We start from the raw sequence: 14,585 nt of genomic DNA on the forward strand, positions 1-14,585 counted from the left end.
ACATCTGACTGGACAATAAAAAGTCAAATTAGATTGTTTGCACTGAGCAATATTAATCAAGCGACGTTATAAAGAGAAGCCCAGAGCTTTAAAATCCCAGCACATTATCTCTAATAGATTGTTTTTGAACGGCTCTGGTCATCCTGGAGTATTTTATGATGTCTGCCTTCTCTCAAGGGCTCTGTATGACCGTATTAAACTGTTCAGAGGTTCATATGAGGTCAGTATAGTAGAGATGATTCGTGTTATGAGAGAGAAAGATAAAACAATATTACTGTCTCTTTTATTCACAAAGGCTGCATTTATTTAAACAAAAATGTAGTAAAAACTGTAAAATTGTGAAATGAAGAGTTTAGATGCAAAAGTTTCCAAGTGCCATTTGAAATTTTCTTCTAAAATGAGCATTATTTATTATTATTTTTTATCAGGCTCCTATGTTTAGGTTCAGTATTTTCACTTTAATGGCAATGAATAAGTTGTTTTCATTGATAATGAAGTAAAATAACTGAACTTAAACATGCTAATTTTAGATGAAAATTTCAGATGGCACTTAAAGGCTTTTACATCTGAACTCTTCAAATATCGTTGCAATTCAAAATAATTATCTATTTGAACATATGTTAAAATTTAATTTATACCTGTTATGCAAAGCTGAATTTTCAGCATCATTACTCCAGTCTTCAGTGTCACATGATCCTTCAAAAAATCATTCTAATATACTGATCTGATGTAAATGTAAATCATTTTTTTTCAGGCAGGTAGCTGTGAGTTTATTTGATTCAATAAAAGAACTGGTTCATAAGATTAATTTGTTTGTCGAACAGTCTAGATCGAGCACAGCAAGTACAGTACAATAGAAAGATGTTGTTTGTTTATTGTAATTTAATCTGTATTTATAATTTTGTGTGTAACATTAAGAGTGTTTTTAGAATCAAATGAATGATTCTTGCAAGCATTTCTCATTAGAATGTCAAAGTCTTAGGGGTCATATAGGCATGATTTTGTTTTTGAGAATTTGCATAATTTAATGATTGATAAAATGCATAACAATAAACTTGTATGTGTGGTTTACTCATGTATCTGCAACAAGTAAATTCTAAGGCTTAATGGCATGAACGTGATCTTTGAATATTATTATGCTTTTAATGATCTTTGAGCTCGACCAGTGCAGTGATTTTATAGATCATGTGAGCCGAATGCAGTCAAATAAACACTTACGTGATTCGTTTCAGGCCCCATGTATCGTCTGGAGAAGCAAACCGAACCGAATGTGGCGGTGGATTTGGACAGTACGCTGGAGAGCCAGGGAACCATGGAGTTCTGCTTGGTCCGAGAAAACAGTGAGTTTTGATGACATTTCTGATGTTCCTGCCATTGTAACACGCAATCTTTCAACATTTCACATTCATAAACTTTTTATTATTATTTATTTACTTTCCTCAAACAATATTATACTTCCATCAAATGCACATCACATAGATGAATACACTCATACATAAGCACACATATATCTATACTCACATTCACATGTATTTATATATCTAAATGTGCCCATACATGCGCCCGTTACATATGTTGTGTACATATTGAGGGGAATAAAGGGGGGGAAATGTAGAAAAAGAATAAAATGAAAAATTTAAATAAAAAAGGGGGAGGGGCAAGAAAGAAAACTATGTACATATAGGGAGTGATCTTTCTTTACATCAGAATTTTGCTTACAAAATAAAATCAGGTCTATGAGATGTTGCATATTCGATCCATTTTTCCCAGTGCAAAGCAAATTGTTCCATTTTATGATTTACAAATGCTGTTATTTGCTGCATTTTATAAATGTCCATTGTGATTTCCATCCATGCATTTAAGGTAGGACTCTCCTGTGACAATTTTTTTTATTTGTACTTTTTAACAGCCACCAACAATATATTAATTAGATATTTATCTCTTTTCAACCATTCATGGGGTATGTATCCAAAAAATAAGATTTCACTGTTAAAGGGTATCACACATTTAAATGTATCTTGTAAGGCAGTATGTATTTCTCTCCAGTAGCCCTTAAAAATAGAGCAGTCCCAGAAAATATGGTAATGGTTTGCGTTTTGGTTTCCACATTTTCTCCAACATACCGAAAAATTATTACCATGGTGTGATTTCTGAGCAGGCGTAATAAAATATCATATCAAGCTTTTCCAACCAAACTCTCTCCATTTCTGTGCCTTAGAACATTTCCATTGATACCTCCACATTATAATCCATTCCTCTATCTTGCAAAAAGGTGTCTTTCATTCAAAAACACCTTCTTTCCCCAGGCTTTGCGCAGAATCTCTTTGATTTTGTAGCGGTGGGATTTGATTGTTATTGACCGCGGTCTATCTTCCCTGTTGCCCGAGGATTTTGGTGCGAGTGCCCGTGCCTCGATGCCAAAGTCTGTAGTTGGGGGGGATCTCCAGCTCATCCCGTTGTAACTTTTCCACAAACAGCATCATTGATGCCCCCTCTGCTCCTTCAGAAACTTTATAGATCCTTATATTCTCCCGTCGTGATCTCCCTTCTCGGTCGAGAAGTTTATTTTCTTGTTGGCTCATCACTTTTATCATCTTGCTCATCACCTGTTCTACGTTTTGAACGCAGTCTTCTAATTTTCCGATTCACGTTTCTGCCTCTTTAGATTAACACTGGTGAGTTCGGTGATAATCTCGTTTAGTTGTTGTTTTGTGTCTTTGCGAAAGTCCTTTATCTCCTCCAGAACTTTTGTCAAACTTGCCGCATCACTCAGATGAGTATTAGCATTAACGTTAGCGTCACCATCTTGTGCCTGCGCCGGAGAGCTGTTGCCTATGTTTTCTTCATTCACAGTTTCTCCAGCGGTGCACTTTTTATTTCCATCTCTTCTCCCCATTCTTTCCCCACTTAGCGAAACAAATAAAGTCGAGAGAAAGTTATATTTGACGATTTAACGGGGCAAATTAGCAGTTTTCCCGGAGGAGCTGTTGTTTAAGCTGCCATGCAGGGAGATGACATCACCGGAATCCTCATAAACATTTTTAGAACATTACAGAAAGAGTGTTTCCTTTTTTTAGATATATTGATTAACTTTATTGATCACCTTTATTGTTGCAAAACAGCAGCAACATTACATGTAAAGTGCACAAATGCACATCTAACACACACATCTCGTTCTCCATCCCGTCCCGTCTTCATCTGCAGGTTCTCGAGGTGAGGAGAGCTCAGAGGAGGACCCGCCTATAGACATCACTACGGTACAGGACATGTTGAGTAGCCACCACTACAAGTCCTTCAAGATCAGCATGATCCACAAGCTCCGCTTCACCACAGATGTGCAGCTAGGTACTGTTTCCAGATCTCTGTGTTTTACATTGATGAAATATCTGGATCCACTTCTGCCAAAACAGACCAACATTCAGGTCCAATACAAGAGTTTAAAAGAATTTTAAATTTCTTTCAGTCACACATTAATGTGTAGTAAATATTATTATTATTATATAGTATTATCTAGTATTAAGTATCATATAGTACTACAACCTGAATTCCGGAAATGTTGGGATGTTTTTTAAATTTGAATAAAATGAAAACTAAAAGACTTTCAAATAACATGAGCCAATATTTTATTCACAATAGAACATAGAGAACATAACAAAAACTGAGGAATTTTACTCTTTTATCCTCTAAATTGGCTCATTTCAAATTTGATGCCTGCTACAGGTCTCAAAAAAGTTGGCACAGGGGCAACAAAGGGCTGAAAAAGCAAGACATTTTGAAAAGATTCAGCCGGGAGAACATCTAGCAACTAATTAAGTTAATTGACATCAGGTCTGTAACATGATTAGCTATAAAAGAGATGCCTTAGAGAGGCAGAGTCTCTCAGAAGTAAAGATGGGCAGAGTCTCTCCAATCTGTGAAAGTATATATATAATAGTATTATATGGTATGGTTTAGTTTAGCACAAAATACAATTTGGAAGTCTCCAGTTCTCGTTTACTTCTCCTGACTTCTCAGTTTCTCTACCTCTCAAAGCGCACGATTCAACTCATGAACAAAAGTTTGGCAGATGGTCTTCAGATCAAACACAGTACTGTTTTGTGAAAACACACAAAAAAAATTCCAGCACACCTGACAGTTGCTCCAGTCACAGCTCCATCCCAATTACAGCAGCGCTCCAGGCGCAGGAAGCCTGTGTGAACCATGGAATCTCTTTAGGAATTTCACTGTGATTGACAAGCTGCAATTTTTTTCTGGCACACTGATGTTTGCATGCTATTTTTTTTAAGTCATGTGAATGATTGACAGCTGTCACATCCATTATGGATAGACTGTGTGTGCGCTTCTGAGATAGACCAGTAATAATATTCCAGACCCCTCTCTCTCACAGCGTTTGCTACAGAATCAGTGTCAGTCTGGCTCGGTTCTCCTTTCATATTTAAATAACAGGGAAAATAAACCCACACACCTGTTCATCTTTAAAATCTAGATGTCGTTTTTATGTAAACTCTTTTGATACAAACTGACAGTTGAGATTTATCTATAAGTGATTTTTAAGATAAAACCTTCTCACTTTTCCAGGAATTTCTGGTGAAAAGGTGGAGATCGATCCTGTCACAAATCAGAAGACAAGCACAAAGTTCTGGATCCGACAGAAGCCAATCTCCATCGACTCGGATCTGCTGTGTGCCTGTGACCTGGTGGAGGAGAAGAGTCCAAGTCAGTTCTGCTCATACTTTTGTGAAATATGCATGAAATCCTTATTTATTTATATACACTACCATTCAAAGTTTTGAGATCAATACATTTTTGAAAGAAGTCTGTTCTGTTCACCAAGGCTGTATTTATTTGATCAAAAATACAGTAAAACACTAATACTGTGAAATATTATTACAAATCAAAATAACTGTTTTCTTTTAAAAATGTATCTTAAAATTTAATTTATTTTTGTGGTGGCAAAGCTGAATTTTCATTCTAATATGCTGATTTGCTGCTTAAAAGGTTTCTTGTTATGATTAGTGTTGAAAACAGTTGTGCTGCTTCATATTTTTGTAGAAACGGTGATAATTCTTTCAGGATTCATTAATAAACATCAAGTTCAACAGAACAGCATTTATTTGAAATAGAAATATGCCCCTTTTAATCAGTTTTATGCATCCTTAAAAAAACATTGATCAGTAGTTTGTGTTTATCATAAAAAATGGAATAAGTATTTTTCTACTTATTGTATACTTGCAGTAAAGTAATAGGCTCTGCCTCTCCTCCTGAAAGGTCTCTGGTTTATTTAGAAACTCTTTTGATGTCCCACATCACTGGCGACTGACAGATATAGTGTAGCACTGCAAACTCACCAAGGGATTTATATTGCATTACACTTACAGGGAACTCCGTTACCGAAAACAAAATCTATTTACGCAGCCTTGCTGTAAGGTTTGCATTGGTAAGTGATGCAGACGTCTCTTCTTAGCGGATATGACAGGGACACGAGCGCAGCTCTCCAGACGCGTGCTGCTAACGGTGATTGATGAAGTGCAGACAGATTGCTGAAGTCTGCTCACAGGCGCTGCGGCTCACACCGATGCTCCGACTACGCCTGGAAATGCTCCAGTCTCCCAGTCGGGATATGCCGTTCGCTGAGCATTTGTTTCTGGAGCAGGGCCATTTATTTCTGTGTCCTGTGTGTTCAAATTCAAAGATGCCAGAGTTCATATTTGAGGTTAATTATGTTTGAAATGATCATATTTTATCAAAGAATCCTGAAAAAAAATATCACGGTTTGCACAAAAAATGAAGCAACACAACTGTTTTCAACATTGATAATAATCAGAAATGTTTCTTGAGCAGCAAATCAGCATAAGAATGATTTCTGAAGGATCATGTTACACTGAAGACCGGAGTAATGATGCTGAAAATTCAGCTTTAATCACATGAATAAATCACATTTTAAAATATTAAAATAGCAAACAGTGTTTGTAAATTGTAATATTTCACAATATTGTATTTATGACCAAATAAATGTAGCCTTGATTAGCATAAGAGACTTTTTTCAAAACATTAAAACATGTTACTTTCCCCAAACCTTTGAACAGTGTATATATATGAAAAGTCTATTTGCAAAAACGGATAACTCCGTTTTTTAAAATGTTCAAAAATCATGTTTTTTATTATGTTATCATGATTTTATTGTTATAAGTAATTTTTTAACCTAGTCAAAATAACCCACTGCAGTTTGATTGGAATGCACAGTAAAAAACATGATTTTTGAGAATTGTTAAAAACGGAGTTCTCTGTTTTTGCAAATTAACTCCTCATATATTTTCTCAAATATGAGATTAATCATTTTATTTTTGACAGCCCTGGGTTATTTTATTGTCAGGGGTGTTTTAGGCTTTCTTTGTGCAAACATAAGATCTCTCTTTCTTTATGTATGCATTTATTTATTTTATTTATGCAATGATCAGTTTATCATTATTTAACTAAATTAAGTAAAAAAAAAAGTTAATGGTAATTGCATTTAAAATTCACTTAGCACCTGCTATTCAGTGTAAATTAGCAAAAAGCTTTTGATTAGACCGATTAAACAGATTCCAAAATAATATATTTTGTCAAAACTGATTAATAAAAATAATTACAATCGTAGCATAAGGATTTTTGTTAATAATAATAATAGTAATTTTTAATAGTAATAGTAAATACGTTTTTTTTTTACTTTTTTTTAATGTTACAGTATTAGCTCACATGCACGTGTATGTTGAACCATGGTGGTAATTTTGTTTTGCTGAATGTAAAAAAGTCTTTATGGTTTCTTTGTAGGTCATGCAATATTTAAGCTCACATATCTAAGCAACCACGATTACAAAGCCCTGTACTTCGAGTGTGATGCTGCAACTGTCAATGAGATTGTGCTCAAGGTAGGATTTATTATTTACTGCTTTTTCTGTATAAATTTGATCACATTCACAGGAAGTGTGTCTTTTCCTCTTCCTCTGCCAGGTGAACTACATCCTGGAGTCACGTGCCAGCACGTCGAGGGCGGACTACTTCGCCCAGAAACAGCGCAAACTGAACCGTCGCACGAGCTTCAGTTTCCAGAAGGACAAAAAGTCGGGCCAGTAGCTCTGGCGGCCAAAATGATCAGCAGACTCTGAACCGAATGGCCTGTGAGAACAGAGGCGAAATAGACAAGAAACATAAAGAATAGAAGGATGGCAAGAAGTTTAGATGAAAATGTGAGACCGATGTCTCATCCGGATGAAGAAATCAGCCTCTCAAGGTCGGCCTTTCCTGGACTGACGGTCCTTAATCATATCAGAGCACTAATGCTCTCTGCTGTCACTCGAATGTACTAGCAAAACCAACCAACAATCTAATTGAACAATTCTATTAACGTTTGAAGCCACAGCCATTGCCCAGACCAGACAAAACCATCGGCTGGACTCTGAATGCCAAGGACCGAGAACTTGCTGCTGTTTGCGTCAAAGACTTACTTCCACTGCCTACAAACCAACTGTACATAAACACGCACCAAACGAACGCAGTCGGAACCTTACAAGCCAGAAAGAGCAAGCGAACCGTATTAGCTGTTCCCGTATGTATCAAAGATGTTAACTCAAATCGCATCGGACACGTGAAGGGATCGTGTTTTTGGTTTTTTTACGAAAATGTAAATAGCAAACGCATTCAGGGTCTGATGACAAACCCTCTTTGGCCATAGTACTTCAGTGCCTACTACAGATCAATAGGACGAATGCGTTCTTCGAGATTTTAAGCGTCCGCTGGTTAAGTCGGGAAACTCTTTTTACCACCAGAGGAGGTTCATAAGTTAAGGAATGACAGATTTTTAATGATCAATTATGAAATTAATTACTACTTTTTACTGTGATGTGTTTTTCCCCTCTGCATTGTATATTTGGATTGCATATATATATATATTATAACGAACCAATCGCCGTCTGTGTCTCTTTTCGACGGATGTTTTGGTTTATTCTGACTGTCCTCTCGGGCTGCAATGGGAATGTATGACCGTCTTTGCCACATTTCTTTCTAGATGTTAAAGATAACATTATGATGCTAGGTTCATTTCATCCGTGTCCGTCGGCTCGTTCTGCCGTCTCGAGCTGAAACTCTCGCTCTATAACTCCACTTCAAACGCTGCTGTTGTTAAACTGGATTCAGGGTGTTCGTTCTATCCAAAACTATTCTGACTCAGGTTTCCGACTGCCATGTTGTTTTGACTGATCTTGTTTCATTTCGTTTTTTTTACGTCTGTCAAAGCCAGAGAGCGATGACTGATACTCAGTTCAGCGCTGACGGATGGACAAAGAGAGCGCGTGTTTTCCCATGACTGGGATAACGGCTGAATAGACATTTCAAATAAAACTTTATTTATAATATTCCGATGACCTGGGGGAGTTATAATGCGGCCTATGGAATCAATATTTGCTACAGTACATGTATACTGTATATAAGTAGATTTTCTAATTAAAGACTGAACAACAATACGTTTTGTCCTGGTGTCCTTTTGTTGGGGTTTCATCATTTTGTCTTCTGTGCATAAGGTAGGCAGCATAATTGTGTTTTAATTTTAAGATTGCTTCTTTTGGACAAATTCTAATGCATGCATCTTTCACAGATAAGGCAATCCCAGAATGCATTGAGACATGCAGCTCATTCAAGCCAGCAGATGAGTAATCAGTTATTTCATTCTATAAAGGTAAATTATTGATTAAAAATAGCTTGGTTTAATTTAGAATTTACTATTGGAGTCAGTTGAGTTTCACGTGTGTTTTGCTTGAGAAGCACATTTCTGTGTAGAGCTCTCTAAATCAAATGCATAGGATTTTATCACAGCTAGAAAATAAACGGTTGCTCTCTATTTTAACAGAAAGGCAGGTCACTGTACTGTTAAACGTATGTAAATAAGATCAAATGTTATCACCACCTATATTAGCACCTTATATTTGCCATATTTTGAGCACTAGAGCCCATATGGTTTGGTGTGTGCTGTTATCATTAATTAAGATTATTAAAAATAGTTTTCCGTAACTGGAATAAAACAAATTTATATTTTACTTCAAAAATGTTCAAATTCAAAATGTTTCATGCAAGTAGAACGGATATTACTAAGTACTTAACTAGGTAATTACTCCAAAAGGTATATTAAAAATACTGATAAAAATGACAAGCACATAACTGAAATTGAAATGAACTGAAATTATAACTGAAAAATAAAATTTTAAAGGTTTACCCGAAAAATGAAAATTCTGGGTAACACTTTATTTTAAGGTGCCCATGTTACATGTACTTACTATTATAATAACAATAAATTATGCATAATTACAAGCAAGTAACCCTATAGTACCATATAGTAAGTACATGTAGTTAATTAATATTACTCCGTACCTAACAAGGACGGAGTAATACACTGTAACAAGGATACCTTAAAATAAAGTGTAACCAAATTATGTCATTAATACCCTCATGCCGTTTCAAACCCGTAAGACTCTTTGGAACACAAATTAAGATATTCTTGATGATATCCGACAGTTTTCTGACCCTCCATAGACAGACATGCAACTAACACGTTCAAGGCCCAGAAAGGTAGTAAGGATATCATTAAAATAGTCCATGTGGCATCAGTGAATCAACCATAATGTTATGAAGCTACCAGAATACACTTTGTGCACAAAGAAATAAAAAATAACGACTTCATTCAACAATTCTTTTCTTCCATGTCACCGTCCTCTGTCATTATGGAGCGTAACACGACGCATGCGATCTGTAAATACGATCTGTTGATTTCATGCTGACTTTAACACCAGGCCTTTAATTCAAATCACTACATGAAAAATTATGTGTTGTTAAATGCAGTGAGGTGTCCACTTCCTTCCTACAGTCCCTGAATGAGTTTGGTCTCTGTATAATGCAGAGAAATCTCTTTGTTGCAACATTAATACAAAGCCAAGAACGTTTGTTAGCCTCTGGCTAGTGCGGGTTTCTCCTCTGTCACATTTTGTTTGCTTTGCTCCACCAACCCTACAGGCCTCGAGAGAGCCAGACACCCAACTGAACGAGGAGTCATCCGCACTTGCTGCTTCAACTCATGTTTATATACTGCAGGAAAAAACCAGTAATCCTTTGTTTACAACTGTGTGTGTGTGAATATATAGTATAGTTACTACAAAATATATGTAACACACTACAAATTTGTAAGTTTTGATGAAAACCTTCAAAGTTTTTGCTGCAGATCAGATGCATGAATGCTGTTTAGGAAACCTCTGATTGTATTTCACTTTGCATTGTAGCGAAAAAGACCAACAACCAATCGACTTGATTTAAGAAGGATGCAAGCAGCAGCAGCAGCAGCACTTCAATAACAGGTAACGTCTCGCCTGTGGGGTTAAACGCTGGGAATCAGAGCCCAGCTGGCAGAGGACACATCCTTACAGACGCCTCTGTCTTGAGGTTCTTCTGCAGCTGTGGGCCCTGAGAGATCTTTTTCTGCCCTCCACAAGAACCGGAGATAGGCACTGGTTAAAAATATCCTGAGACCTCGCCACAACCAAGACGATAAACTTAATTCAGAGCGACAGTCATGGAGCCGGAGATGGATTTTCTCAGTTCTTGTTGCAGGAGGAAGAGGCTTGTTTTTGCTCGGTGCTGTGAACATCTCCTCAGCTCTGTCACGATGCTTGTTTTGGCTCTGCAGCACTGCAGTGTCTCTCTGCATCCTCACTGGACTCTTTCCAGACGGTGTCAGTTTGGCTTTCGAACACAGTACATTTTGTTTTCTGCCGAGTGCAATTGTTTTGATGGTAGTCTGCCTTTCAATCCACTGGCTTTGAATGTTGATGCACTCAGTGTTCGTTTCATTGTTTTCAGAGCTGCCTGGGAATTTTTGAAGGTTGGAATATGGTTTTGTTTTCCAAGAAACACAGGCCTTGGTTACAGAAGATTTTACCATTCACTTTTTTCCATAGAGAATTAAAAAAAGAAAAAAATGATACAGACGTTCGTTTCAAAATCAAAGTTTGTGTTTACATAATTTGTGTGTAAAAACGTGCACGTATATATTTAAGAAATCTATCTAATATATACATTTGTGTGTGCGTGTGTTTTTGTGACACGAGGACACAAATTTGTGTAATGACATGGTTATGACATAGGTATTACAAGGAGAAGGTGATTTATGAGGACATTTCCCCCGAGTCCCCATTTTTAAAAGGCTAATAAATCATACAGAATGAGTTTTTTTTTGAGAAAGTAAAAATATTCCTGGAAGGGGTATGTTTAGATGTAGGGTTGGTGTGGGGTGATAGAAAATATGGTTTGTACAGTAAGCCATTATGCTTATGGAATGTACCCACAATTCACAAACGTGTGTCTGTGTGTGTGTGTGTGTGTGTGTGTGTGTGTGTCTCTCTCTATGTGTGTGTGTGTGTGTGTCTCTGTGTGTGTGCCTGTCTGTCTGTGTCTGTCTCTCTGTGTGTGTGTGTGTGTGTGTGTGTCTCTCTCTCTCTCTCTCTGTGTGTGTGTGTGTGTGTGTGTCTCTCTCTCTCTGTGTGTGTCTCTATGTGTGTGTGTGTGTCTCTCTCTGTGTGTGTGTGTCTCTGTGTGTGTCTCTCTGTGTGTGTGTGTGTGTGTGTGTGTGCCTGTCTGTCTGTGTGTCTGTCTCTCTGTGTGTGTGTGTGTGTGTGTGTGTGTGTGTGTCTCTGTCTCTCTCTCTCTCTCTCTCTCTCTCTCTGTGTGTGTGTGTGTCTCTGTCTGTGTGTGTCTGTCTGTGTGTGTGTGTGTGAACACACATCCTGGAACAACATTCCAAGCAACCAATCAGAATTGTGGGATAAGTTTGAGGAAATGTCAGTTTTAGCCTTATAACCACAGTTCGATGCTTCTACACCCTTGTTACTCATTTCCCTCCGATTTTTGGGATAAATTATGGGTTAGGTCTATGTTTTGAACAATAATGTTGATCCAGGAACATGTCATGTGTGTGTGTATATATACATATAAAGGTACACAGGACACACACATGTGCCCCTGGAGCACAAAACCAGTCATAAGTAGCACATAATTATCGATTTTTATTTTATGCCAAAAATCATTAGGATATTAAGATCATGTTCCATGAAGATATTTTGTAAATTTCCTACCGTAAATCATTCAAAACGTCGCTTTTGATTAGTAATATGCATTGCTAAGAACTTCATTTGGACAACTTTAAACATAGTTTTCTTAATATTTTGATGTTTTTGCACCCTGAGATTCCAGATTTTCAAATAGTTGTATCTCAGCCAAATATTGTCCTATCCTAACAAACCATACATCAATGGAAAGCTTATTTATTCAGCTTTCAGATGATGTATAAATCTATAATAATAATAATAATAATAATAAAAAAAGACCCTTATGACTGTTTTTTTTTTTTTTTTTTTTTGGTCCAGGGTCACATATATTATGCAAACACAAACGTTGTGATTTTCAGTGATTTTCTCTTTTATTAAAATTAAAAATGACAAGTTTCTTATAGATACAGCTTCATAAGGCCGCGTGTTTGTTTGCTTTATATCAGGCTGCCTGGAGCAGTAAAATGCATTTTCTCGTATTAATTTTTCTTCCTGGATATCCTCCATCTGTGTGTTTTCCAGCAGCAGCAGATCTTCAGACGGAAGCTGACTGCAGTCTAGAGGCGACAGATGGAAGCTGAGCAGGGCTTTTATATTCACTTCTGCAAACACGCACGCTTCTGAATGCACAGGTGTCCCGTGTATTATGCGCTTAATTTAAGTCCATTAACTGCCGAAATCCAGAATGTTCAAATTTGCTTGAATGCATGTCTTAAATGACCTCAGATAGTCCTTATTCAACAGTATTTCGGTCTACTCTCTGCTTAAATCAAATGACAATAAAACGGCGAATTAATAAAAGATAAAGCGCTTTTGGTTCATCTATCACTTTAGAATCGCGCGCTCGTTCTGCATCCCTTACGAACATTAACATGGTTTTACTACAAAAAAACAACGTTTACTATAGTCAAACCATGGTAGCACTAACCATATTTTAACCATGGTATTTGTAGTAAAACTGTGCTATTACAAATGGTAGTACTTCAATACACCATAAATTGCATGTTCTTTGCAATCATCATTGATTGAAGCAATAGTTTTAGTCTTAGTTTCAGTTTTCGTTTACGAAAATAACCTTGGTATGGTATTCCAAACATAACCTTATTATTTAGTGATCCACACAAACCCTGATTAAACCTTTATGCAAACAAATAAGGGTTTTAGCTGCCCCCTGGAGGTTAAACATTCTTACCAAAAACAAAAGGAAGGCTTGTCTTGGTTTCCTAAGTATAAAATGTAAAAATACTGACAGAATGAAAACGTATTATTCTTGTCTAGTGGATTTTTGATTTATCAGCTGAGCTGTTAATCAGTATGTGTTTAAACAACAGTACACTCCATTGAACTGCACTTCATCCTCTCACAGCCGCATCCCTGTGTCACGTGCTGGAAAGAACACAAAAGGTAAAAACACACCACATGGTGGAGCCACAACATTACGAGTTGGTTTATCTTAGTAATTATATGACAACAGAAACAATCTTTCAAAGACACACTTTTTTATTTAAGCTTTAGTTTTTCTTCTTTTTCTCTGTGAGACCGTGTCTTTGTTTCATTTGTTTTCAGCATAACAGCAATGGTCTTGAAAAATATCACTCCTACTATATATTTTTTCATATATTACTATATACTTTATCCCTCATATACAGCATATTTTCAAATATCAAATATTCAGGCAGGTTAATTATATTAATGTAATGAGATAGAAAAAATAGAATCACATGCAATCATTTTTTTCGGTTTACCACTGTATATGTACTCTCTGCCGGGCAAAAACACCTGAACGTGTGCTATATAGCGGTTCTGCTCTGAGCAGGGTTGTGCTGTGAAGTAAAGCAGTGAACAGATTTGTCCAGCAAAGTATAACTGTCTGGGACATTCAAGGAAAAACCCGCTTTGGACATGAAGTAACTGCAAATACATGACAAAAGTTAACAGGTATCGGCTCACTGATTCTGGAGTACTGGGACAAAACAGGTCACAACGTTTTTTTTCTTTTCCCCTTCCACTGTAACTGTATTTTTCTTCATGTCAACACTGACAGATAAAACCATGTACTGTTAGGTCAAATACTTATAACAAATCCAGCATTACGCTTTAAGATTGAATTGATAATACAGGATGGTTTTAAACAGATTGTCGGTGCATCTGTTGACAGAAATTAAGACATCTGAGTGTTGACATAACCATTTAGTTTTTGCATGTATTAATTGTTTTTCTGGTGCCGCTCGCTATTAACAGACCTACTTTTACTAATGACAGACCTAATTGTAGACCATTTTGTGCAGTAACTCAAGAATCAGTGCTGTGTTTTGCTACCACATGTTGCATTTGTATTGTAGCATCTGTCAAATTGTTGAACGTCTGAAATTTAAATGTCAAACCAGTAAGTGAAAATAAAACCACACACACACAAAAAAACTATTTTTCCAAGCTTAGTAACCAATATAGCCTACAGCAATT

The 14,585-nt window shown here is 36.6% G+C and overlaps 1 protein-coding gene across 2 annotated transcripts in view; it reads left to right on the forward strand.

Annotated features, from left to right (window-relative positions):
* LOC306871636 (target of rapamycin complex 2 subunit MAPKAP1-like) overlaps positions 1–8,498 on the forward strand; it is a 34,752-nt gene extending 26,254 nt beyond the window's left edge. Inside the window, exons 8-12 of one of the 2 annotated variants that reach the window (XM_079419698.1) lie at positions 1,233–1,340; positions 3,205–3,345; positions 4,579–4,716; positions 6,811–6,908; positions 6,991–8,498. In XM_079419698.1, the coding sequence (XP_079275824.1) occupies positions 1,233–1,340; positions 3,205–3,345; positions 4,579–4,716; positions 6,811–6,908; positions 6,991–7,113 (608 nt within the window). In that variant the 3' untranslated portion in view covers positions 7,114–8,498. The remainder of the gene's footprint in view (positions 1–1,232; positions 1,341–3,204; positions 3,346–4,578; positions 4,717–6,810; positions 6,909–6,990) is intronic. The other variant, XM_079419699.1, reaches the window with a different exon arrangement.
* The last annotated feature ends 6,087 nt before the right edge of the window (positions 8,499–14,585 follow it).

This window comes from Barbus barbus (genome assembly GCF_936440315.1).
Source record: "Barbus barbus genome assembly, chromosome: 6".
Classification (NCBI taxonomy): Eukaryota; Metazoa; Chordata; class Actinopteri; order Cypriniformes; family Cyprinidae; genus Barbus; species Barbus barbus.